The 27,404-nt window shown below is 37.3% G+C and overlaps 1 protein-coding gene across 3 annotated transcripts in view; it reads right to left on the reverse strand.

Moving 5' to 3' along the window:
* Positions 1-27,404, reverse strand: part of PRKAA2 (protein kinase AMP-activated catalytic subunit alpha 2) — a 78,491-nt gene that overhangs the window by 34,524 nt on the left and 16,563 nt on the right. For 2 of the 3 annotated variants that reach the window (XM_032137736.2, XM_058430723.1), the window contains exon 2: positions 15,393-15,534. In XM_032137736.2, the coding sequence (XP_031993627.1) occupies positions 15,393-15,534 (142 nt within the window). Of the gene's footprint in view, positions 1-10,029; positions 10,129-15,392; positions 15,535-27,404 lie in introns of those variants that run through there. The other variant, XM_058430722.1, reaches the window with a different exon arrangement.

Here is a 27,404-nt window from a genome sequence, read left to right on the forward strand (position 1 = left end):
GTAAATGTTAAACAATTCCCATCATGAAAAATTAAGAGTGTGTGTGTGTGTGTGTGTGTGTGTGTGTCTGTGTTTCTAGGCATCCAAAGCTGGGCACATTAAAAACTAAGAAAAAAAAATTAGCTTTATTTGATCAAATAAACTTTTCCCCAAAACTACAACTTACACCCCTGTACACAATTTTACCAAACCAAGTTTTGGAGACGTTAAAATTCGTTATTTTTTTTTTTTCTTTTGTTTGAGACAGAGCCTCGATCTGCCACCCAGGCTGGAGTGCAGTGGCCATGCTCTCGGCTCACTGCACACCCCACCTCCTGGGTTCAAGAAATTCTCCTGCCTCAACCTCCCGAGTAGCTGGGATTACAGGCGTGCACCACCATGCCCGGCTAATTTTTGTATTTTTAGTAGAGAGGGGGTTTCACCATGTTGGCCAGGCTGGTCTCGAACTCCTGACCTCAAGTGATCTGCCCACCTTGGCCTCCCAAAATGCTGGGATGACAGGCATGAGCCACCGAGCCCGGCCAGAATAAATATTCTGAATAGCAATCATTAGTCTTTGGGAAGAAACATGGCAAGGTATCCTAATTTATATAAAATAAATGAATATGACTGAAGAAAAATTGAGACTATTTCAAATGAACTTTGGAAAGGTAATTATACTGAGAACTCTAGAAGAAATAGTTTTATAAAAGCTATCTTTACAAGCACCAAAGTGATCACGTAAACTGAATACTGTAGGGCAGGTGCATCTGCTGTAGCACCTCAATGTAGGTTGGGTCTGATTTAGTAACAATTTTCAATCACTTTTGTGCTCTGTACATCCTAGATGGGGCACAAAAGAAAAGAAATGATGACATTCTAGTAAATAAATTTAGCTGCCATTTCTGAGTATATCACAGGTCTTCAACAGATATTCTTGGTATTAATTATTTAATGAAACCTCTAAATCCTTAGCAGCCACTGCCTTACACTAAAGGCCAGTCTAGAGCAATGAAAACCATAACATTACTAAGCACTTACTATCTGCCAGGCACTAAGCTATTAAATGGTGACACAACATTTATTGAGTACCTACTTGTATTGTACTCGGTGAGATCAAAAGTTGGTGCCTCTACTCGTGGAGCTTAGAGTTTAGCCAGAAAGACAGACATTAAATATAGATTCTCTTCAAACACAAATATAATCTCCAGTAGCCTCTCATTTAGAATCTTCAAAGGTTTCCCATTGCTCTTAGGTCCTGAATAAATCAGGCCCTTGCCATCTGTGTTGTTTGGTCTCACCTTTGAGTCACGACACTGAGTCATACTACATTTTTCAGTGTTAGTCATGCTGTACCTCTTCCTGCTACAGCTCCTTTGTATAAGCTGTTTTCACTGACCTGAATCCTATTCTATGACCTGAGCCCTAATCATCCTTTAGATCTCAGCTTTAAAGTCACTTCCTAAGTCCAGGTGAGGTGGCTTTTTGCACTCACAGATGCGTTTTCCTGAGCTTCAGACCACGCACCTCAGTTTGTAATTACATGTTTTTATTATTACAATAATTTGATTAATGAATACGTATTTAGTAAAGTGCCTATAACAAAGTAGGTATTTAAGTAAATGTATAAATTAGCACTTTTAAATAATGTGAGTGCTTAGAGCCAAAACCAGAGTAATCTGAAACTGAAAAGTCATAGCAAAATTACAGCAAAACTTCAACCAATAAAATTTCCCTTTGTCCCCTACCCCTAACCACAATGGGGTAGGGACAAAGGGAAACAAATTTCAGAAGGAAGAAGTCTTAAAAAGACAGTTTTACATTAAGGATTTAGTGGAAAAAGCAAATTCCAGGACTACACTCTAAGCCTGGCCTGAGTAAGTCAAATCTCTTGTGCTCTCTAAAATACAAGTATATTGAAGCATTACAAAAAATTCAATCATGAATCACTCATACTTGTCAGTATTATTTTCTTAGTACAGCAGAGAAATTAATGTATTTTTAAAATTTTTCAGAAATAGCAGTTCTAATTGGTAAAAATAAAATTAATAATCCAGAAAAATCCTAAGCATTTTCCAGTTGACCAAGTCATATGCATTTTTAGGAAATAGCCACATAAAATAGTATATAAAAATTTAAAAAATAGAAATCTTTCCAAAGTTAGCCGAAAATCAACATTCATGAGTACACCTTTTTGGAGGTCAAATCTATTGAGATTTTAGAGTATTATTTATGTAGCTACATACACATAAGATTTTTCTTTAGTTAGAACTCAGTTACATAGAAATGTAGCAATCATGCTTAGTTGATGACACTTGTCTTCAGCAGTCCATGAATGACCTTTAATTTAATTACTATTTTTAATAATGTAATACCTACAAACCCATCCCTAAGACAAAAGGCCAAGACCTTGACAACAGCTTCCAACTAATTAATTCAGGGATCCGCCTTCCCCATCCCATTGCTTCTCACCCAACGCAGCTGTCATCTTGAACACCCTGTTTATCCCTTCCTTTCCACCTCTTTTATACAGTTTATATATGTACATATGCATGTGTGTATATCCCCTCTCTCTACATATGTATATTTCATATATATGAATAATTCAAATTCATATATATGTTAAACTGTTCTTTGCTTTAAAAACTAGGTATCACGCTCTACGTAATATTCTAGTAGTTATTTTATTGAGATTCATTCCTATTGTAGTGTTTGCTATAGTTATTTGACTTGACCATTGTTATAATATCCTATTGTATTTATTCATCTACTCTACCACTAAAGAGTTTTGGCCAGGCGCGGTGGCTCATGCCTCTAATCCCAGCACTTTGGGAGGCCGAAACAGGCAAATCACCTGAGGTCAGGAGTTTGAGACCAGCCTGACCAACATGGAGAAACCCCGTCTCTACTAAAAATAAAAAATTAGCCAGGCGTGGTGGCACATGCCTGTAATCCCAGCTACTAGGGAGGCTGAGGCAGGAGAATCGCTAGAACCTGGGAGGCGGAGGTTGCGGTGAGCTGAGATCGCGCCATTGCACTCCAGCCTGGGCAACAAGAGTGAAACTCCGTCTCAAAAAAAAAAAAAAGAGTATTTAGGTTGTTTCTACAATGTTGCTATTATTTGCTGCTGTGAACATTAATACGGTTTGTATGTTCATCCCCTCCAAATCTCATGTTGAAATGTGATTCCCAATCACATTGGTGGGAGGTGATTGGATCATGGGGGTAGATCCATCCCTCATGAATGGTTTAGCACCATTGCCTCAGTAATAAGTGAATTCTTGCTCAGTTCATGAGACAGCTGGTTGTTTAAAGGAGGCTGGCTCCTCCTCCTTCCTCTCTTGCTTCCCCTCTCACCATGTGACAACCTGGCTCCCAGTTGCCTTCTGTCATGATTGTAAGCATCCTGAGACCCTTACTAGAAGTAAAAGCCAGCACCATGTTTCCTGTACAGCCTGCAGAACTGTGGGCCAATTAAACCTCTTTTCTTTATAAATTACCCAGCCTTCAGTATTCCTTTATAGTAATGTAAAAATGGACTAATATGAACATTCTTCTACATGGCAAGATTTTCTCCTTGATATACACTGATGAGTGTAACCGTTGAGTCATAGTTATTGTGTATGTTCCAATTGAAAAGATAATGCCAAAGACAGTTCTCCAAGGAAAGTTTGGCAATGCTAAAATCTTTAGAAAACTGGTGGATTTATATATTCTCCAACAGTTGCAAAACACCATATACATTTCTTCATAGAAAATGCTGTGTCTTTTGCCCATGTTTATTGAGTTGACAGTGCTTCTCTTATTTATGTATGGACATATAGAATAAGTCAAACTTTCTATAACATTCTAGAGTCTAAGGTAATTAATGTCTTGGTTATTAACTTTGTAAAAGTATATGTTTTCAGTCATCATTTCACATTGAATTTGGATTTCACTTCCTTTGTAAATAAATCTGTACATATCTCTAAAGGATAACTTAAAAATATATGTGTGTATGCACAATATGCAAAATATTATTATCATGCATAAATTTAAAAAACCATGAATGTCATCAAATATCCACTCAGAAGATTTATTGATACAAACACAACCAATATATTGTAATTGGTTCATTTGTCTCTTATGTCTCTTCTAATTTACAGGTTGCTCCTCCATCTCTGTTGTTTTTTTTCTTGCATTCTTTTGTTGAAGAAACCAGTTAGTTTGTGTTAAAGAGGATTCCACAGTATGAATTTTGTTGTTCCATCCTTTATAGCAACATAATGCACAATTTCTAACCCAGTCTTAAATCTAGATAGGTGATCAGATTTATTTCATTTTTGCAATTTTTGTTTTCATTTGAAAGACTAGGTAGTGTAGTGTACCTCTAGCCAAAGGCATATAATGTATCTCTTTTTCTGATACATTGGAAGCCACTGTTGATCAAAGCCTAGATGCATTAATTCACATTAATTTAATGAAATTTTAAATGCTGGCAAATTTGCATAGTCTAGTAATGAATGAACTCTGATCTAAAAGAAATTCTTACCCAAAACTTCCTCCCTCAAAAATCTCATTGTCTTTGAAGTGCAGGCCATCAGATAATACCTCCTAATACCTTTTCACATTATAGTCATCAATCAATCTTCTTACTAACTCCTTCTCATTCTGAATTAATGTCTTTTTCCCCATTGCTACTACTATCACTGTTTTAGGTGTAAGTGATATCTTTACAGATAATCTGTGATATAAACAGACATGTTAACATCATAGTGCTCTAGAGCTCAGTCCTTGGACTTCTTGTTTATCTGTACTCATATCTTTGGTAACCGCATCCAGTCTTAAGGCTTAAAATATCTTAACATATGGCCTTTAAGTTCTTTGAATGCCTCATTTCTAATTATCTTTTCTTCCACCACACACAGCCAACCACTCCATGGTCATATACTTTCAAAGACTAACTCCTCCAATCATGCACTGGATTATCTCCCACACCTATGAAGGGACTTGGCTTCTATAATTAGCCCCTCTTTCTTCTGTATCAATTCCTTCCTCTTGACTGAATCACTCCTTTTGGCATACCAACATTCTATAATATCTCCGATTTTAAAAAGCTAACCTTGTTCAGACTCCACATTCCCTTCTGGTTACCAGTCCTATGTCTCTCCTCTCCTGCCTATAGTTACTATCTCCCCTTTTTTATCTCATATTCCCTCTTAAACCCTTTACATCAGGTTTTTGCCCTCATCATTCCAATAAATTGGTTCTTTTCAAAGACAACAGCAACCTCCACGTTGCCAAACCTAACAGTCAATTCTGTTATCATCTTACTCATATTCACCAGTAAAAAGGACAGTTGGTGATCTTTCCTGAAACACTTTCTTCTCTTCGCTTCAAGATACCCGATTCCCCTAATTTTCCTCCCACCTCACTGATCATTTTCATTCTCTTTTACTGGTTCCTCCTCATTTTTCAGACATGTTAGCATCATAGTGTTCTAGAGCCCAGTCCTTGGATTTCTTGTTTATCTTGGTGATTTCATCCAGTCTTAGGGCTTTAAATATCTTAAATACAGTCTGTCTGCTGATGGCTTCCAAATTTATCTCTCTAGCTTACACCTCTCCCCTGAACTCACTTATTCAACAGCCTACTTACATCTCTACTTGGATGCCTAATAAGCATTTCAACTTCATAAAACCAAAATTAAATTGTTGAAACCACCCCCCTAACATCCCACCTCAAACCTGTTCCTCCTACAATCTTCTCCACTTCAGTTACTGGCAACTCCATCCTTGTTTTTTCGCCGAGGCCAGATGCCTTGGAGTCATCCTTAACTTCTTTCCTCTCACAACTCACATTTTATCTGTTAGCAAATGCTGTTGACTCTATCTTGAAAGTACATACAAAACATGCTTAATTCTAAACACTACTACACTATGCTCTATTCCAAGCCAACATCATCTTTTACAGATCACTGCAATTGACTCCTAATTGGTTTCCCTGCTTCAACTCTTGCTCACCTACAGTCTAAACGTAAGTCAGATCACATCATACCTCTAATCAAAGCCTTCCAATGGCTTCCCATCTTACACAAGAGTAAAAGCCAAGGCCCTGACAATGGCCTAGAATGCCATTTATGTCTCTGACCTCATCTCTTACTCCAATCCTCCTAGATCATTCTGCTCCCTTGATCTCTGACCTGCAGGAATTTCTACTTTCCTTTGTATTTGCTCTTCCCTCTATGTGTAACATCCCCCCACCAGATGTCTGCATGGCATATCCCCTCACCTCTTCACTGTCTAACATATGACATATAATATGGGATTTATTGTCTGTTTCCCCACCACCCCTCCACCACACACTAATACAATCTCTATAATAGCAAGGATTTTGTTGTTGTTGCCTTTTTGTCTGTTGCTGTATCCCTAGTGCCTAAATGGTCTCATCTGTTGAATGAGTGGATCAACCAACAACCTGCCTTTCTGGCTTTATTTTTCCACTTCCCTATACATACTCTGTGCACCAGACAAACCAGATTGTTTGTTCCCAATACACCATATTCCTTATACTTTCATTGTTTTGTTCTTGCTTGGGCTCCTAGAGCCATCAGGGCCTTGTTCAAACGTCACCTCTTTATGGAGCTACAAGTAATTATTGAATACCTACTACTGTGCTAGTTGCAGGAGAGATAAAGATGATAGATGATATCTCCATTTACATGTCTAATGGATTCTTAGCTTATCATGGCCAAAACAGTATCCTTAATGTTCACATCTCTCTAATGTTTCTTTTCCATTCTTTCCATCTCAGAAGATGACACCACTATGACTACCTAGTTGCTCAAGCCAAAACCCAAAATCCCAGTTGCTTAAGAAAAAAAAAAATCCTTTCTTTCTCCTCCTTATCCAACCCATCAGTAATTCATTAGTTCTCCCTCCAAAATACATATCAAATCCATCCATTTCTCTCCATCTAGATCAGGACTGTTGAACAGAACTTCCTACAATGATAGAAATGTTTTTTATCTGCTCTGTCCAACACAGTGGTCACTAAACATATGCGGCTATTAAGTACTTGAAATGTGGCTAACGTGACCAGACAACTAAATTTTTCATTTTAATTAATTTAAATTTACACAGCCACATGTGGCCAGTGGCTACTATATTAGCCAACACTAATCTAGATTATCACTTTGGTTAAAGCCACCATAACCTCCCAGGTAGACTATAGCAATAGCTTCCCAACTGGTCTGTCTGCTTCTACTTCTGCCACCATACCCATTCTATACTATATTCATATCATGTTACTTCTCCAACTCTCCAAAAGTTCCCATTTAGAACACAATCAAATTTCTTAGCAAGGCCTTCAAATCCCTTTGTTATCTGGTCCCCATCTACTCTTAGAATTCCTGAACTACTTCTCTTCTCCTCACTCCACTCCTGAGAGTACATAATCTTCCTTTGCCTACAACACTTGAAGTTTGCTTCACCTCTTTGATGTTGCTCTTCCCCTTGCTTTGAAAACACTCTGTCCCCAGATTTTCACATGTCCAGATCTTTATCATCCTTTAGGTCTTAGGTCAAACCTATCTTCTTAGTGAGGCTTCCTCATACCTAATCTAAATTAGCACTTCTTCTTTCCTAGTCATACTGTGACAGCACCATGTTTCATTCTCAAAGCACTTATCTTTGCCTAAAATGATCTTGTTAATTTGTTTACTTACTGTCCAGAACATAAAAAACACAAGAAAGAGACTCTGTCTTTCATGATTATATAGCCTATGCCTAGAACAGCACCCAACCCATAGTAGGTGCTCAATAAAAATCCCATTCACAATTGCTTCAAAGAGAATAAAATACCTAGGAATCCAACTTACAAGGGATGTGAAGGACCGCTTCAAGGAGAACTACAAACCACTGCTAAACGAAATAAAAGGGGACACAAACAAATGGAAGAACATTCCATGCCCATGGATAGGAAGAATCAATATCATGAAAATGGCCATACTGCCCAAGGTAATTATAGATTGAATGCCATCCCCATCAAACTACCAATAACTTTCTTCACAGAATCGGAAAAAACAACTTTAAAGGTCATATGGAACCAAAAAAGAGCCTGCATTGCCAAGACAAGCCTAAGCCAAAAGAACAAAGCTGGAGGCATCACGCTACCTGACTTCAAACTATACTACAAGGCTACAGTAACCAAAACAGCGTGGTACTGGTACCAAAACAGAGATATAGACCAATGGAACAGAGCAGAGGCCTCAGAAATAATACTACACATCTACAACCATCTGATCTTTGACAAACCTGACAAAAACAAGAAATGGGGAAAGGATTCCCTATTTAATAAATAGTGCTGGGAAAACTGGCTAGCCATATGTAGAAAGCTGAAACTGGATCCCTTCCTTACACCTTATACAAAAATTAATTCAAGATGGATTAAAGACTTAAATGTTAGACCTAAAACCATAAAAACCCTAGAAGAAAACCTAGGCAATAGCATTCAGGACACAGGCATGGGCAATGTCTTCATGTCTAAAACACCAAAAGCAATGGCAACAAAAGCCAAAATTGACAAGTGGGATCTAATTAAACTAAAGAGCTTCTGCACAGCAAAAGAAACTACCATCAGAGTGAACAGGCAACCTACAGAATGGGAGAAAATTTTTGCAATCTACCTATCTGACAAAGGGCTAATATCCAGAATCTACAAAGAACTTAAAAATGTACAAAAAAAAATCAAACAACCCCATCAAAAAGTGGGTGAAGGATATGAACAGACACTTCTCAAAAGAAGACATTTACGCAGGCAACAGACACATGAAAAAATGCTCATCATCACTCGCCATCAGAGAAATGCAAATCAAAACCACAATGAGATACCATCTCACACCAGTTAGAATGGCCATCATTAAAAAGCCAGGAAACAACAGGTGCTGGAGAGGATGTGAGGAACACTTTTACACTGTTGGTGGGACTGTAAACTAGTTCAACCATTGTGGAACACAGTGTGGTGATTCCTCAAGGATCTAGAACTAGAAGTACCATTTGACCCAGCCATCCCATTACTGGGTATATACCCAAAGGATTATAAATCATGCTGCTATAAAGACACATGCACACATATGTTTATTGTGGCACTATTCACAATAGCAAAGACTTGGAACCAACCCAAATGTCCATCAGTGATAGACTGGATTAAGAAAATGTGGCACATATACACCATGGAACACTATGCAGCCATAAAAAAGGAGTTCATGTCCTTTGTAGGGACAAGGATGAAGCTGGAAACCATCATTCTCAGCAAACTACCGCAAGGACAGAAAACCAAACACTGCATGTTCTCACTCATAGGTGGGAATTGAACAATGAGAACACTTGGACACAGGAAGGGGAACATCACACACCAGGGCCTGTCGTGGGGTGGCGGGAGCGGGGAGGGATAGCATTAGGAGATATACCTAATGTAATGATGAGTTAATGGATAGCATTAGGAGATATACCTAATGTAAATGACGAGTTAGTGGATGCGGCACACCAACATGGCACATGGATACATATGTAACAAACCTGCACGTTGTGCACATGTACCCTAGAACTTAAAGTATAATAAAAAAAATTTTTTTGAATAAAAAAAGCCATAATTCCTGCTCCTAAGTACTTCAGTCTTGTGGGAAATACCAATAAGAAAATGTGCAATTACAACACAATTTAAGGGCTTTGGAAAAGGTGAATATTGAGTGCTTTGGGAGCAAAGAGGAGTTAGAGTTAGAGCCTAACCTAGTCTTAGTGAGTAAAGTAGGTTTTCAGGGGTACAGTTGATTCTCAGACAATGTGGGGGTTAGAGTGTCAACCTCTGTGCAGTCAAAAATCCATGTTTAACTTTTGACTACCCCTAAACTTAACTACTAATAGCCTACTGTTGAGCAGAAGCCTTACAGAGAACAGAAATAATTAACACACATTTTGCATGTTAAATGTATTATTTACTGTATTCTTACAGCAAAGTAAGCTAGAGACAAGAAAATGTTATTAGGAAAATCATAAGGAAGAGAAAATATACCAACTACTCATTAAGTGGAAATGGATCACCATCAAGGCCTTTATCCTTGTCATCTTCATATTGAGTAGACTGAGGAGGAAGAGGAAGAGGAGGGGTTGGTCTTGCTGTCTCAGGGTAGCAAAGGCGGCATAAAACCCAAGCATAAGTAGACCAGTGTGGTTCAAACCCATACCGTTCAAGGGTCAAATATAATTGCACTTAAAAGACAAGTTGGAATTGGCAGCCTAGGGAAAGGGAGATGTGGATAAAGTATTCCAAGCAGAGGAAACAGCTGAAGTACAACAAGCAAGACGGTAACCTGACAGAGCAAAAAAAAATGGATAAATTCAGAGGACACTTAGGAAAAAGAAGTGCAGACCTTAATGATTTATTGTATGTAAGAAATGAGGGAAAAGAAGAAATTAAAGATTTTGCCCAAGTTTGGGGCTTGGGAAACTGCATGAATGGTATTTTCATTTACCTCCCTCCACTCTCCCACCCCCTCAAAAATAGAGAAGTAAATTTGGAAGAGAGAGAAAAGTTTAGCTTCAGGTGACTCTGTGACTTTAGAACGTGAACATCCGATAAACAATTTGATAAATGTGCTCAGAAATCTGGAGAAACAAAAGGGCCAGAAATCATAAAGATTTGGAAATCTTCAGCATAGAGATGGCAAATGGCACCATGGTAGTAGATGAAATCATCAAAAGAGGGTTCACTAACAAAATTACACTAGCTCAGTGTACTTGACTGCATCAATACTTAACAGCCAGGAAGATAAAGAGGCGCCCATAAAAGAAAGTTTTCAGAATAAACAAGAATGAAAAAAAGAAAACAGAAACCTGAGGTGTCATGGAAACCCAGAGATAACATTTCAAGGTGGTGCTGGCGGTTAATGATGTTAAAAAGGAGGCCACAGGTTAAATAAGACAGACTAAAAAGAATTAGGCAGGGCATGGTGGCTCACGTCCGTAATCCCAGCACTTTGGGAGGCCAGGGTGGGCAGATCACAAAGTCAAGAGATCAAGGCCATCCTGATCAACATGGTGAAACCCCGTTTCTACTAAAAATACAAAAATTATCTGGGTGTGGTGGTGTGTGCCTGTAGTCCCAGCTACTCAGGAGGCTGAGGCAGGAGAATCACTTGAACACAGGAGGCAGAGATTGCAGTGAGCCGAGATCATGCTACTGCACTCCAGCCTGGGCAACAGAGCGAGACTCTGTCTCCAAAAAAAAAAAAAAAAAAAAAAAAAGAGTTAGACAAGATCATCTCTACCAGACTAACAAGCATCTTTTGACCAAGTAAAATCAAGTTGCATTAAGAACTATGGAGGAAAGAAAAACAAAGACAAAAATAAATTCAACAAATTCTACTTCATGGGAACGTTTGGATTTCTCTTTAAATCCTATTTGTGCCTTTTAATTTTCTACCAGTGGGTTTTAGGTTATTCATTTGTAATTTTTTTTCAATTTGGGTTAATAAAGAAATCATGCAATAAATATCCTCCATTCTTGGCATTCAGTGCTCAAACTTTCTTGCTAATTCTAGAGTCCCATTTTTGCAATAAGGAAACTATTCCTGACAGTTAGTCCAAGGCTACACAAAAGAAAACCACTGAAAGGATAAGGTTGCTCTCTCTGTTTAAATCACTAACACTGTTAGAGACAATGTCAATAAGCTTGTTCCGTAGCAAAAATACACGAATGTTTTTTGTGTTTGTTTGGTTTTTGTTTTAAGATCAGATCTACAATTAAAGAGGCAATGTAGCTGAATGAATTAATCTCAAGGCTGGAAGCCAAAAGTTTTAAACCGCAAATTCACCTCTGCCAATTACTTTCTGACCAACTCTGACAATCTTCTATAATTCCTTCAGAAAATAGCAAATAATTAAATAATCCTATATCAGAATGAGACAGTCAAACAAAAATAAAATGATTGAAAGTAAATATAGAAATGGAGGCAAGAAAACACTGATAAATATGACATCAAAAATAAGTCTTCGGGCCTGGGTGCAGTGGTTCAAGCCTGTAATCTCAGCACTTTGGGAGGCTGCGACAGGTTGATGGTTTTGAGCTTAGGAGGTCGAGACCAGCCTGGCAAAATGGCGGAAAGCCTGTCTCTACAAAAAATACAAAATTAGCAGGGTGTGGTGGCACACGCCTATAGTCTCAGCTACTTAGAAGGCTGAGGCACGAGAATCATTTGAATCCGGGAGGCGAAGGTTGCAGTGAGCCAAGATTGCACCACTGCACTCCAGCCTGGGCAACAGAGCTCGGCTCTGTTAAAAATAAAAAAATAAAAATAAAAATAAAAAAAGGAAAAGAAGCCTTAGAATCCTCATGACAATTATGACAATTGCAACTGCTTATTGATAAAATCTGATTTGTGTTTTTAGGAACTGGGAACTGTACAGATAGTAGGACTCATACCCAAATGGGTAAAATTTCCTCAAAGTCTTTCAGTGTTGGCATTGTAAAAGTGATGAGGTCAAGGTATAAGGCAAATATGGAAAGATCTTTCCCTTCTCCACTTTCATTCTAGCATATGACACTTTTAGTCTGGCCATTTAAGCTTTCTCTTCTCATAGGAAGTGGACACTCGGTGGGGAAGAGCAAAGAGATTTAGCTTAGATGTTACCCAGTAACTAGAACAAAGTCATTAATAATACAGAGTTGAAGTCAGAGACTGTTTCAGTTAAGTGAAAATCATTTGGAATAATGAAAGAGGACTGGAATTAGTTTATAAGTTGCTAATTCCTGCTCTGGGCCAATGCTCATCAAACACTAGGCATTATACTAGTGCCAACACATTTAATCCTCAAATGAGGTGTCCCATTTTAAAGTTAAAGAAACAAAGGATAGGAGAGGTGAATCACCAAGCTCATGGGTGGAATTTTAATTCTTATGATAATCTTTTAAAAACCTCTATATACATACTCCGGACCATCTAATACATAGGTCCTAGATGATAACCTTATAATCAAATACTGCCATGCAATTTCAGGGACCTCATTTTTTTGTTTATGTTTATGACTAAGTGAACTTCAAGTGAAGATCATATGACATTGAAGCTTACTCTAAGAATGAAGTTTTCCTAGTAGTGATGTGAGAACTCAGTCGTCACCGGTCATCCACACCAATCCCATAAAAGCCTGCTCTGAACAGTCAGTGGTATACTCTTGCTGCCAGTAAGATGCACTGCATGGGTTCCTTCATTAAAAATACCGATTAGCCATAGTTCACTAACAATAAGTACAGCAGTAAAGACTAAATGAATGTTCCAAATCTCAACAATAATTGGACCAGCCATTTATTTAAGGATTTCAAGAATGATGCTGTATTAGCTTCCCATTGCTGCCGTACTTCAAACTCAGTGGCTTAAAACAACACAAATGTATTATCTTACAGTTCTTTATCTTAAAAGCTTGACATATGTCTCAGTGGGCTAAAATCAAGGTGTCAGCAGAGCTGTGTTGCCTTCTGAAGGCTCTGGGGCAGAATTTCTTTGTATTTCCCAGCTTGTAGAGACTGCCTGCATTCATTGACTCATGCTCCCTTTTCTCCATCTTCAAAGGCAGCAACGGCTAGTTGAGTCCTTCTCACATTTTATCATTCTGATGTTGTTTCCATGTTCAGACCTTTTTCTCTGACTCTTTTCTTCTACTCTTCTCCTCTACTTTTAAGAACCACTGTGTTAATATTTGGCCCACCTACATGATTCAGGATAATCTCCCGAGTTTAAGGTCAGCTGGTTAGCAGCCTCAACCTCCTGGGCATGCAACCTAACATATTCACAAATTCTGGCAATTAGGAAATAGACATGGGGGGGCGGGTATTACTCTGCTTACCACACTTGTATGCTACTCTTTTCATCAAGTAAACAACATAACTCCACAGGGTTATCAAGTTGTTCCCATTAATGCTGACATTCAAAGACTGCTCACTGACCAAGGTCAGCCTAAATATAATGCCTGATTTTAATGAACTAGCAAAATACATCTCAGAGTTATTAATACTGCTTTTTTAATAGTATATTTATATGAACACGCTTTCTCTGTACTAATCTTATTTGACTCACAATATAAATTTAGTATTTGATCTCCTCCTACTGTTTCCACTATTAAACTCTCTAACAATGATTTGGTTGTTATAAAACACTATTATTTGTCACATTATACTATTTATACTGCTTTGAATTCCATTGATTCCATTTTTTTTGTATTTAAATTGTGAATTTCTTTTGGCTTCATAGTTGTATTTGAACTATATGCATATAAAGTTTATACATAGGGCTTTGTTTCTTAAGTAATGGTATATTAAAAATAATTAAGTCAAAATGAGGGATCTATAACTTTATTTTTTCTTTAAAAGGAATTTATATACCTCTCAGTTTCAAGAAAAACTGGAGTGCTGGAGCATTAACAGCATGGCATTTGGAATCCGGTTTGACCTCAACTACCAGCTCTGTGACTTACTAGCTGTGTGGCCTTGGATAAGCTGCTATTACTTTTTAGATAATGCAGTTTCCTTGTCTATAAAGTAAGCCTACTTTAGACACTGATCATGAAGATAATATTAAATTAAATATGTAAAATGCTTCACACATTCAGCAGAACCTTGACAAAAAAAAATGCTTGGTATAGTTCCTGACCACTATTAGGTACTCAATAAGTAAGAGCAATACTTATTTTATAAAACTGTATCCAAGCTTAAAGATAAATAAGACAATTTTCAGTGTCTAGCACGTTACATTTTCCCAACAAATATTAAACTGCAACTTTAAATGATTGAAAGAAACACATTATTGCACAATGAATATTTAAATTTTCTAGGGTCTAGTCAATTTTAAAATAATCTTTCAATTAATTGTCTTATTTATCTCAATATTTACCTAACTTTTAAGTTTATAATTTATTCCAAGGGGAAAAAAAACACATTTGCCTTCCTAAAAGCTTTATGGTTATAGTACTACTTTCAGTCCTACAAGTAACATACTATGTGAAATAATCTTTGACATATACTTTCTATCTTTCCAAAGAAAAAAATACCCTGATATGTTAGTGAAAATTGACTAGATAGAAATTATAAAAATGAATCTAGAAATGTCAAAGCCCTGAATGACATTTAAAGTTGGATAAGAATCAACTTCTAAGGCTTCATTCATCACTTGAGAAGAGTACTAATTTAGAAACAATGTCTGTTCATTCTAACCAAGAGTATGCAAAAAAAAGGACTGGTAAAGGTTAAATGAATTAACACTTGCTGAATATGAACATGAAAAAAAATCTTTGTAAAAGGTTAACAATTAACAATTATTATAAAATTCCTAAAAAACATTTTAAGACAGGTGTCTCTTTGGTATTATTAGATATAAAAATACTTACAGTTTGATAATATGAGGATGACGAAAGAGTTTTAGATTTTGAATTTCTCGTTTTATTTTCCCAACAACATCTAAACTGCGAATCTTCTGTCTATTTAAGATTTTAACTGCCACTTTATGGCCTGTTAATTGATGTTCTCCAACTAAAGAAAAGAAAAAGGAAAAAAATGTGCTATCATATCAACATAATCATTTATTCATGCTTCCTTCCATTGTGCCCTAAACATCTCTACTCATATATACCATCTTTATATCCCCTGTTGTACAAAACTACAGTTCTTTTTACTTCTATTTCTTCTATTAGAGTATGCACTCTTTGAGGACAGAAACTGTATCTTAGTCATCTCCGTATCTTTTGCACCTAACAGAGATGTTCATATTTGTGGAATATTTGTGAAAATGATTACTGAATTCTATATTCTTACTAAAAACATAGTCAACTTTAGAACATTGTTTGGACAGGAGAGAACTCACTGTTTCATTAATCTCTTTGTTTCTCTTCTTCTCTTTTATGCCAATCATTGTATTACAGAAAAATAAATAGTGTAATAAATCAAAAATCCACAATAATTACTATTTCAACAGAGAATTCACACCTAGCCCTTTTTTGTGCCTTTTTCATAAAGTCCTCTTATTTTCCCCCTACTTGATGGAATCTCTATCTCTTTCAAACTGTTATAGTATGTTTATAAAACTCATGTGTCATTTACCATTTTTAATCTTTTATAAACATTTGCGTTTGTGACAAATCACATGACCTGAGTCATTAGCTCATACTCTCCTTGGACAAGAAGACCAGTGCTCATCTGAATCTCTCAGGAAGTATATGCGCACAGTGCTTTGTACACAGAGGTGCTAAATCAATATATTCTATGATAAATATAGTCATTCCGTTTTTTCATATAACACATTCATGGCATCCACACTAACAGTGATATCTTTAAATACTGTTCAGGTGAAAAATCCCTCAGTTGGGGAACAAATTTGTCAGCTACCTCTCCCATTTTCCTCAATTCTATTCTAATCTTTCACTATTCTCCTCAAAACATCTATCTAACCCTCCTTTCAGTGACAAACACCCTTTTTATTTCTTTAGAGAACATGGAAGTCATTTGGAGTGACTTTCCCTATCTTTTCATTTATTTATTTTGAGACAGGGTATTGTTTTGTTATACAGGCTGGAATGCAGTGGTGTGAACATAGCTCACTGCAGCCTCAACCTCCTGGGCTCAAGTGATCCTTCTGACTCAGCCTCCCCAGTAGCTTGGACTACAAGAATGTGCCAGCATCCCCAGCTAATTTTTCTTTAAATCTTTGTAGAGATGAGGTCTCACCATGTTGCTCAGGCTGGTCCTGAACTCCTAGGCTCAAGTGATCCTCCTGCCTCAGCCTCCCAAAGTGCAGGGATTACAGGTGAACCCCAATTTCCTCTATCTTAAAGACTTACTTCTATCCACATCCCTCCTCCTGTTCAAAGCCAGTCTCATCAACTTTGGACTTGAACCCACCTTTTCTACACTCTCCTCATATTCAACCTTTTTTCTTTTCTAATAGCTATTTCTCTTAAGCCTATCCAAATCATATACCCTCCAAAACTTTTCCATTGATCCTTTATCTTCCTCTAGTTTCCAACTTGTCTCATTAAAATTTCTCAAAAGAGTAGTTAGAGTAGTTACATTTATTGCCTTCTTTTCCTCCCTTATCACTATCCCTAAATTCACAGCTATCTGGTTTCCACCTCCACTCTATGGATACCAAACGGTCACAAAATACCCATTAATTAACAAGCCATGGATACTTTTCAGTTCTCAGATTACTATAATCTCTATTTCATCAGACACCATACCTCTTTTTGGTGATATTTCTCTCTCCTGTTTCTCCTACTAACTCTCAGATGGTTTCCTTTACGTCCTCTGCCTGTTCTTTGAAGGTTAATGTCCCCAGGTTTCAAACCTAGGCCCAAGGTAGACCCTTATGTTATGTCACTCATCTCCCATAGTTTTAATAATCACCCATATGCCAGTGACCTCTGTCCCTCCTTTAAATTCATATTTCAAGATATTAATCACAAACAACTCAAGTTCAACACATTCAAAACTAAATTCAAGGGCCGGGCATGACAGCTCATGCCTGTAATCCCAGCACTTTGGGAGGCCGAGGCAGGTGGTTCACTTGAGCCCAGGAGTTCGAGACCAGCCTGGGCAACATGGCAAAACCCCATCTCTACTAAAAATAAAAAATTAGCTGGGTATGGTGGCACATGTCTACAGTCCCAGCTACTTAGGAGGGTGAGGCAGGAGGATCCCTTGAGCCTGGGAGGCGGAGGTTGCAGTAACCCAAGATGGTGCCACTGCAATACAGTGGGTGACAGAGTGAGACCCTGTCTCTAAAAAAAATGAAAAACAAAAATAAAAAAACCACATTCAGCATTCTCCTCCTTTTCTTCACCAAACTTGTGTCTTCTATTTCACTTGGTAGCACATAGCGTATATGCTACAAATGAAAAAGTCAACTGATATAATCTCCTAAATATTTCTTGGAGTCATATTTTAACTCGTTTTGAGAAAAACATTAATAATGATGACAAAAGTGACCATTAATGACATTTACTGTTTATTATGTACTAAGCTTTATTCTAAGTGCTAGCTTCCCTGCTCTCTCAACTCTATGAAGTATTATTACCCTCCAGTGTATAGATGAGAAACCTGAGGCACAGAGGAGCTAAATAAGTCACCCGAGGTCACACAGTAAGTGATGGCACAACTTCTGACCTGGGCTGTCTGACTTCAGAGCCAGCATAACTGCCACACAGTAATACCCTCAGTCAGAGTACTCCAAACATGTAATGCGATGACTTAGGAAGAACTGAGTTTCTGTCGCTGGAGATTATTTTTATCTTAATAACTTTTGCAAACTGTAAATTATGTCAAAAAATTTAATGAAGCTTGAAACTTACTTTCTCGGCATATAAAACAAAGTGAGACATATCAAGTTCAAGCCATATAACTTGCTAACATTTCAAAATATGTTTCCAGGACTCCAGAAAAACCTTACCGATTTCTAGGAACTTTCTATTCAATTAAAATAAGCTAAATGGTTTCTTGATACCTGAGTAGTTTATTACTCATCTTTGGGAATTTTATAAGACCCAAACACCTTGCCAGGGTGGTCTAACAAATACGTCTCTCTCCTTAAATCCCCGATAGCTTCAATGAAATAACTAGCACTGAAATCCCTACAATGGGGATTTAGCCTTTTTTGCCTAATAACGCCATAATTGGTACTTAACCATAATTAAATCCAAACCTAACCACATTCCACCTGAAAGCTGAATGAATGTTCCTGAAAATCTTGTAATAAATACAGATTTAAGGTCAAGAATTTCTTCTATGTATATTACAGATACAAACTTTTCTTTGTGTAAATCGAAACAAAAGAAATTAAAAGAAAAGGCTTGGATGCCTCAAAGTTTTATTACCATTCATTTATTCAATCTCAAAACATTTGCCGAGCATATGCAAGAAACACTGATCACAGACACATGAGAAGAGATTTTTTAATACGCCTCTAAGTTTTGGGGGGTGGGGGGACAGCAATAAATAAACTGAAATAAATCTTGTACAGTATTACATCTGCCTGAAGACTGTCAGATATACCATATTCGTAAAGAGTAGATGAGAAATAAAGTTATAAAAACACCAATAACAAATAATCTTGCCATAATTTATCATCTATATACATAAATATCCAGATCAATACCTACTTTGACAGGAGCAATTAGAAACATTCATCTGTTGAATAACGATTTAATGAAGGCCTACTCAAGTAAGTAGCTATACTAATTACATTACACTGCTGGTTGTCCCCCAGTATCTTCTGTATCTTTCTTTCTCCCATACATGAAACTCCCAAATTACAACTGAGTACATGGCTACCCCGCGTACAGCCTGCATCTTAGCCTCTCTTGTAACTATTAATAGATGTGGCCACATGAGTATGTTCCAGCCAATGAGATATAAAGCAGAAATGTCCCTGGCAACTTCTCCCTCATCCCTTCCTTCATCCTGAAGCCTAGAATTATCAAAGCCACCATTTTGCACCTCGAGACCAGACTTAAGAAGGGGAGAGCAACAGGAAAGAGAAAACCATATTTTTGACACCATCAGACATAACAACAGTCTACATCACCTGCTCAGACTTTTAGAAGACAGCAAAATACTGCTATTTGTTTAAGCCATTCTTATTTTGGATATTTCTGTCGCTCAAAGCTGCATCAAAATAATACATTATTTAGAATATTTTAAAACTCAAAAGGTTTGGAATCTAGTTCAAATTTCCAATTTTGCTGAGTAACCATATATGAGTTGATGGAAATGAATTTTAATTTATAGTCCACACAATTTTTTGGATTAAAAAGTTAAAGAGCTCTACAAAATTATCACCCATTAGTGGTTCATTTTGTTTTTCCTAAATTTTAGCCAAAATACACAAAATACTCTCTAAAGCTATGGAATTTTAAGACGGGAAAAATCCACACTCACCCAAACTACGCCTTTTATATTTTACGTTTGATAAGGTGAAGAATTGTCACACAGAAGGAATTAAACTGATTTATGTTGTTCCAGAAGGCAGAACTGGGAAGAGTCAATAGACTCTCCTTCAACTAACAGACTTGTCTGGTCCATGAAGCCTCCCCTAACCTTGCTTTCCACCACTCTGGTCTATACTGAAAATTTCATTTTTTAAAGGTAACTACTATATGCTGAATATACTTTTTTTCCACCAGATGTATAACGCAAACATTTGCTTGATTCTCAGTTCATCTCTCAATGCTAGATGGGATGGGGTCAGAGCCTAGACCCCTTGTGTCTTCGCGTATTGTCAGGAACACAGATGCTGGCAACACTAAGCCAGGAAATAGGGCTGGTTAAAAATTTGCAGAGAGGTTAAGAATTTGCCCATGGTCACTCAACTAGTAGGTGAGTGACCACAGTAGATCCCAGTTGGCAGGGCTGGGATTTAAACCCAAGCAGCATGTCCCCAAAATCAGCACTTTTTTTTTTTTTTTTGAGACAGTCTGTCACCCAGGCTGGAGTGCAGTAGTGTGATCTCAGTTGACTGCACCCTCCGCCTCCCAGGCTCAAGTGATTCTCCTGCCTCAGCCTCCCAAGTAGCTGGAATTACAGGCGTGCACCACCACACTTGGCTAATTTTTGTATTTTTAATAGAGACAGGGTTTCATCACATTGGCCAGGCTGGTCTGCCTGCCTTGGCCTCCCAAAGTGCTGGCATTATAGGCATGAGCCATCGTGCCCAGCCAAAATCAGCACTCTTAATACATCATCCAGTATTCAAACAGAGGAAGCTCAGCCATTTATCAGGATTATCATAAGATAAATTCCTGCATTAAATAACAGGTTGGAGTAGATCAAGGCTAATTCCCCTTCCAACTCTAAGACTTTTCTAATGATATCCTTGAGGATCATTCCACATTGAAGGGTATAAAGCTTTTAAGCCACTCCTGCCTCTTGATGATTTTGGTTGCCACTTTCTGGATGCTTTTCAGTTTTGACACATTTTTCTTTATATACAAGACACAGAACTTCACACAGCTGTGTTATAAATACACAATTGTTTTACACAAAGATTAAAAGTTTTCAAATTTCCAATATCATTCCCATATGAAGTCCAGCATTTTTTATCACAGGCAAGACACTATAGCTTTATAAGGCATAGTTTGGAACACTTCTGTATCTGTACATCATCCCACAGTAATTCATATCAGATACATCCTCATTCTATTTTAATATACTATACATAGTATAGTATAGATACATAGTAATTCATATCAGATACATCCTCATTCTATTTTAATATATTATATAGTTTAGGATATTATCATATCTAATAAAACAAAAGGAACAATTAAAAAGTCATTATTTCGGGCCTAAATTATAATCTATTTTTCTGCTAGGATCAAAGAAAAGAGTTGCCAAAATGTAAAGGCTATGGAAATACCGCATAATAATTTGAACTAGCCCAAAGAAAATGAAGCTTCAGTCCACAAAAAGAATCTAACTACTTAATTTCACATGCTCCACTGGACAAGGTGCTGAAGGTGGTATTTCTTACACTCTAAAGAGTCCCTGACTGGTGTACAAAATTTGTTTTTAAGCGACTTTTTTGGTGTTGAAAAGTTTTTCTTCTCTTTGGAATCATGGCAATCATAGTGCTCCTAGGAAGTTATTAGTCTATATAATAAGTAAAATCAAGTCTATCATCGTATTTTATCTAAATAAATAAAATCAAGCCTACCATTGTATTACCATAGCTGAAAAAGTTTCTTAGAACTTTTGGGACATATTTGGGGTGGTCTGACTTAAAATTTAGACTAAAAAAAAATGTGCACTAAGTCCTTCAGGAGGGTCTCCAAGTGAAGGCACGAGAGAGACTACCAAGAAATGGACATCATCCTTCAGGGTGTCTACAGAAGTCAATTTATAATCCAGATTTGTAGCACGGGTTATTTAATGACAATTATTCTTTCTCACAAATCTGTGAGGGATACCTAGCAGGTGTGTATCTATATGTATATATACATGTTTAACATTTTATATACATTGTTTCATGTTAAGCTTTTAATGACTGTATGAGGAAATTTTATAGATGTGGAAACTAAGACAGAGAGAAATTCAAACTGACTAGTAATGGACAAAATTAGTATTCAAATCCAGATCTATCTGATTCTAAAGCCTATGTTCTTAATGATTATAATATAATGCAATCTATGGTTACCCAACGAAAGATTTAACTCATAATATGTAAAATAATGCTATCATATTAAAGGTATTATAGAATTTATTAATACACACCATATGTAATAATAATTTGGGTTTGAGAGAAGTGACACTTAGAATTCCAAGTGTAGATGCTAGAGATATAGCCTTCCAGTTAGAGTGGCAATTTTGGCTACCAGTTACAATGTTCCCCTCACGACCCTAAACAGTCTGAGGGCCAGGCCTTTAAACTGGCCCTAAGTTTAAGAAGTGTGGGGAAAAAAACATTGGGGGCAAGAATGAATGAAACGAGGAACGAGCATAGATAAGTTTTGGCTCTGATGGAAGGCATGTGTATCAGTCCTCAGCCAGCTCCACTATCTTATTTTCTGTAGACACTGAATTAGAAACACTTCTCTTTCCACTAATTGCTTTTGACCAAAGTGTCCATACGTTATGAAATACTTTATACTTTAGTAGTAAGAAAGATTAGTCTTCTATATACCCTGTAATTACAGGTAAGGCAAGCTGACTGAAATGAAAAGCAAGGGGAAGATTCAAGAATTTTGTACGATGGTGTTGGACAGAAACTCTGGGAGTCAGGACAAATTATGGTACCATATAGAATGGAGGCTCCACTGATACTGGGAAGCTGAAACCCATTCTACACTCATAGCATTTATGCATCTAATTGGAAAATTGGAGTAAGAAGGTAATCAGAATGGTTGAATATTAAAAGACTTCATATAGTGCTATAGGTATACACATAGTATTTATATAATACATACATATGTCTCTGCCTGTCTTTCCTGTATCATCATTCACTATTCCCTCACCTCAAATGTTATACTTCAGTCATTTAGAACTATTTGGAACTTCCCATAAGGACTGGGCTTTCTCTCATTTTCAGAGCCAACACATGCCCAGTTTATGATAAGCATTCAGCAAATTTCAGTTGAATTGTATTCAGTGGAATAAATAAATGCCATTAAATATGTGAACCATTTAAATTCCCATTCACCAAATCTCCAATGCATCACATGTCTATGTCTCATTTGTCTTTCAAATGAAGTACCATCTTTCAGTAAGCATTCCCTAACTAGCACCCCATTCCCCAACTCATTCCACCAACTCAACAGCCTGATTAAGTGATGTTCTAATGTAATCCCACAGCTCCCCTTCCTGGTAGCTCTTAACATCAAGTGCTGTAATTACCTACTTTGCTGTTGTTACTGATCTCCTTTACGGTGGCTAGCTCCTTCAGAACAGGGTCTGTGTCTCATTTATCATTGATCCTTGGCATCTGGCACAGTACCTAACACATAACTAACACTCCGTAACTATTTATTTACTGCATGGAAAAAAAATGCATGACTAACTCTAATATTTGGGGCGCATGAATATATGATACAGGCTTCATAATCTACTAGTATCACTGCTTTAGAATATGAGGTGCATGTAAGTTCGGCGTGCTAATCACCCTCATATCTGAGCAAACCAACAAATACCTAACAAAGGAGAGTTATTATCTCTATATTCCAAGTCCTAAAGAATCCTATGTAGTACTGCATTCCAGAAGCTTCTAAATATGGAAAAGAATCAGAAGAAAAAATAATAACCATCAGCACCAGAACTACAATTTACTCAAGGTCTGGGCATTACAAAAGAAGGTATATGTCTCACAGGAAAACAGATTTAGAAAAGAGGAGATCTAGATAGTCAATAAACATGAAAAGGTGCTCAATATCATGGGTCATCAGAGAAAAGTAAATTAAGACCACAATGCAATACAATACCATAATATACCCACCAGAACAGCACAATAAAAATACAGACAATGCCATGTATTAGTCAAGAAATAGAGCAACTGGAACTTTTATATGTTGCTGGAGGGAATGTAAATTACTGCAAACACTTGGGAAAACAATAGGAAAACATGGTGGCTCACGCCTGTAATGCCAGCACTTTGGGAGGCCAAGGTGGGCGGATCACTTGAAGTCAGGAGTTTGAGACCAGCATGGTCAACATGGTGAAACCCTGTCTCTATTAAAAATACAAAAATTAGCCAAGTGTGGTGGCTGTCTCTACTAAAAATACAAAAACTAGCTGGGTGTGGTGGTGGGCACCTGTAATCCCAGCTACTCAGGAGGCTGAGGCAGGAGAATCGTTTGAACCGGGGAGGTGGAGGTTGCAGTGAGCCCAGACTGTGCCACTGTACTCCGGCCTGGATGACAGAGCAAGACTCTGTCTCAAAAAAAAAAAAAAAAAAAAGATAGGAACTAGCTAGAGTGGGTATCCAAGGCAAGAAAGACCAGACAATTCTGGGGCCTAAAACATAAAGCAATTGAGGAAAGGTAGTTATGATATCAATAGAAAACAGGTAATTCTGAAAGGCAGATAATAATAATGGTAATGCATGCCTCATACTTACCAGGCTGTTTGTATGTATGTGTGTGTGTGTGTGTGTGTGTGTGTGTGTATGTGTGTGTATACACATATACATATGCATACATGTGTTTTTTATATATATGCATTAAGCACTTTATATATTTTTTTAATTTAAATTCTACAAGAGTTCTTGTAGAAGAGAAAACCCAGGCTCACAGTTTAGGACACTTAACCAAAATGCATATAAGCAATCAATTTTGGACCTGTGATTCAAAGCAATATCTTGCTATCTCCAAAGCAAGTCTCAAGGGGAAAAAAATTTGCTCTCTTTGCATTTCCTAAGAGTCCTGAACAGTCCTATTGCTACTGTTAAAAATACACCATAAACTGCACACACAAACATGCATGTAAAAAAAGATCAAAATATTTTTAAAGTTAAAAATAACTTATTAAATATAAACAAGTAAATACTATACCAGAAACAACATCTGAACTAAAAAGAAAAATACTTTAAAAATTCAAAAAATTCATGGAAATGCATATTATGAAAAAACTATGCATGGATATCAAAAAACTTTTCTACCAAAATAAACTATTACATGTCAGAACAGGATCTAGTTTGAGGCACTAAGAAGGAAAAGCATCAGTTTGAAAAGAGTCCCCATTAAAGCAACATGAATTCTGCTAATGTTAAAGCAAAAACAAACATCAAATTTATATCGAAGCATTAATGAAAGTATGGTGAAATCATTGAGGCCTTATGAAAAGTTTATGGGAACAATGACTCAAAGAAATCAGCAGTTTACAAATAGGTAATTCGTTTTAAGAAGGGACAAGAAGAGTTTTTTGTTTTGTGTTGAGGCAGGATCTCAACACTCTGTTGCCCAGGCTGGAAGGCAGTGATGCAATCACTGCTCCCTGCAACCCTGACCTTCTGTGTCAAGTGATTCTCCCACCTCAGCCTCCAGAGAAACTGTAACTACAGGCGTGCACCACTATGCTCAGCTAATTTTTATTTTTTGTAGAGACAGGGTCTTGCTATGTTGCCAAAGCTGGTCTCAAACTCCTGGGCTCAAGCGATCTTCCTACCTCTGCCTCTTAAAGTGCTGGGATTACAGAGGTTAGCCACCATGCTTGGCTGACAAGATGATTTTGAAGATGAAGCCCATAGCAGCAGACCATCCTCACTGATTTGTAAGAAAAAAAATTAATCTTGTTCATGCCTTAATTGAAAAGGACAGGCAGAAATGATAGCCGACATCATAGGCATCTCAATCGATTCAGTTTGACACAACTCTGGCTAAAAAGTTAAAGTTGAGCAAACATTCCACTCAATGGGTGTCAAAACTGTTGCACTCAGATCGGCTGCAGACAAGAGCAGAGCTCTCAATGGAAATTTTAAAGAGGTAGCATCAATATCCTGAAGCACTTCTTCGAAGAGTTGTAACAGGAAATGAAATATGGCTTTTCCAATATGATCCTGAAGACAAAGCACAGACCAGACAATGGCTACCAAGAGGTGGAAGTGGTCCAGTTAAAGCATAGTGGACTGGTGAAGAGCAAAGGTGGGCTAGGCGCAGTGGCTCACACCTGTGAATCCCAACACTTTGGGGAACAGGGACGAGAGGATCGCCTGAGCCCAGGAGGACGAGACCAGCCTGGCAACATAGCAAGACCTTGTCTCTTCAAAAATATTGTTTAAAATGACCCAAGTGTGGTGGCACAGGCCTATAGTCTCAGCTACTCAGGGGGCTAAGACAAGAGGATCACTTGAGTTCCAGGCTACAGTGAGCTATGATTGCACCACTGCCCTCCAGCCTCGGTGACACAAAGACCTTGTCGCTTAAAAAACAACAAACAAACAAAAAACAGAGCAGAGTTCATGGCAACAGTTTTTTGGGATCTTCAGGCATTTTGTTTATTGACTCTCTGGAGGGCCAAGGAACAACAACATGTGATTATTAGAGTGTTTTGGGAAAGTTAGCCAAAACTTTAGCAGAAAAACTCCCATGGAAAGCTTCACCAAAGAGTCCTTCTCCACCATGACAATGCTCCTGCTCATTCCTCTCATCAAACAAGGGCAATTTGCATGAATTTTCAAGGAAAATCATTAGGCATCCACCTTACAGTTCTGATTTGGCTCCTTCTGACTTTGTTTTCTAATATTTAAAAAAAAAAAAAAACAACCTTTAAAACAAACCCATTTTCTTTTAGTTATTCATGTAAAAAAGACTGCACTGACATGGTTAAACTCTCAGGACCGTAACTTCTTTAGGAATGGACTAAATGGCTGCTATCATTGCTTACAAAAGTGTCTTGACCTTGATGGCATTTATGCTAAAAAATAAAGTTGGCCAGGCATGATGGCTCATGCCTGCAATCAATCCTAGCACTTTGGGAGGCCAAGGCAGGAGGATCACATGAGCTCAGGAGCTTGAGACCAGCCTGGGCAACATAGTGAGACCTTGTCTGTATTAAAATTTTTTTTTAAATCATCTCTATTTAATTAAAAAATTGAAATTAAAATTAAAAATTAAAAATGCTTATATTTTTTATTTTTATCTTTTAATTCCATTTTTCCACGAATTTTTGAAGTGCTGTCATATCTTTTTCTCAGAGACATATAGTCCCAAATATAATTTGATGGTTTCTTTTTAATCAAAAGTTAAACTGCAGAAAAAAAAGAGATTCTTCCTAAATTCAAGTTCTCATAAATCTTTCATCTTAAGAAGACACTTTCATCTTAAGAAGGCACTTTCTAAATTATTTTGAACGACAAATGACCATATGTAAGACACACTTGCCTAACAAATGTATCAATCCTTACTACATGGGAGAAAACTTCTGAT

Source organism: Hylobates moloch, unplaced genomic scaffold (assembly GCF_009828535.3).
Source record: "Hylobates moloch isolate HMO894 unplaced genomic scaffold, HMol_V3 SCAFFOLD_18, whole genome shotgun sequence".
In the NCBI taxonomy this organism is placed as follows: domain Eukaryota; kingdom Metazoa; phylum Chordata; class Mammalia; order Primates; family Hylobatidae; genus Hylobates; species Hylobates moloch.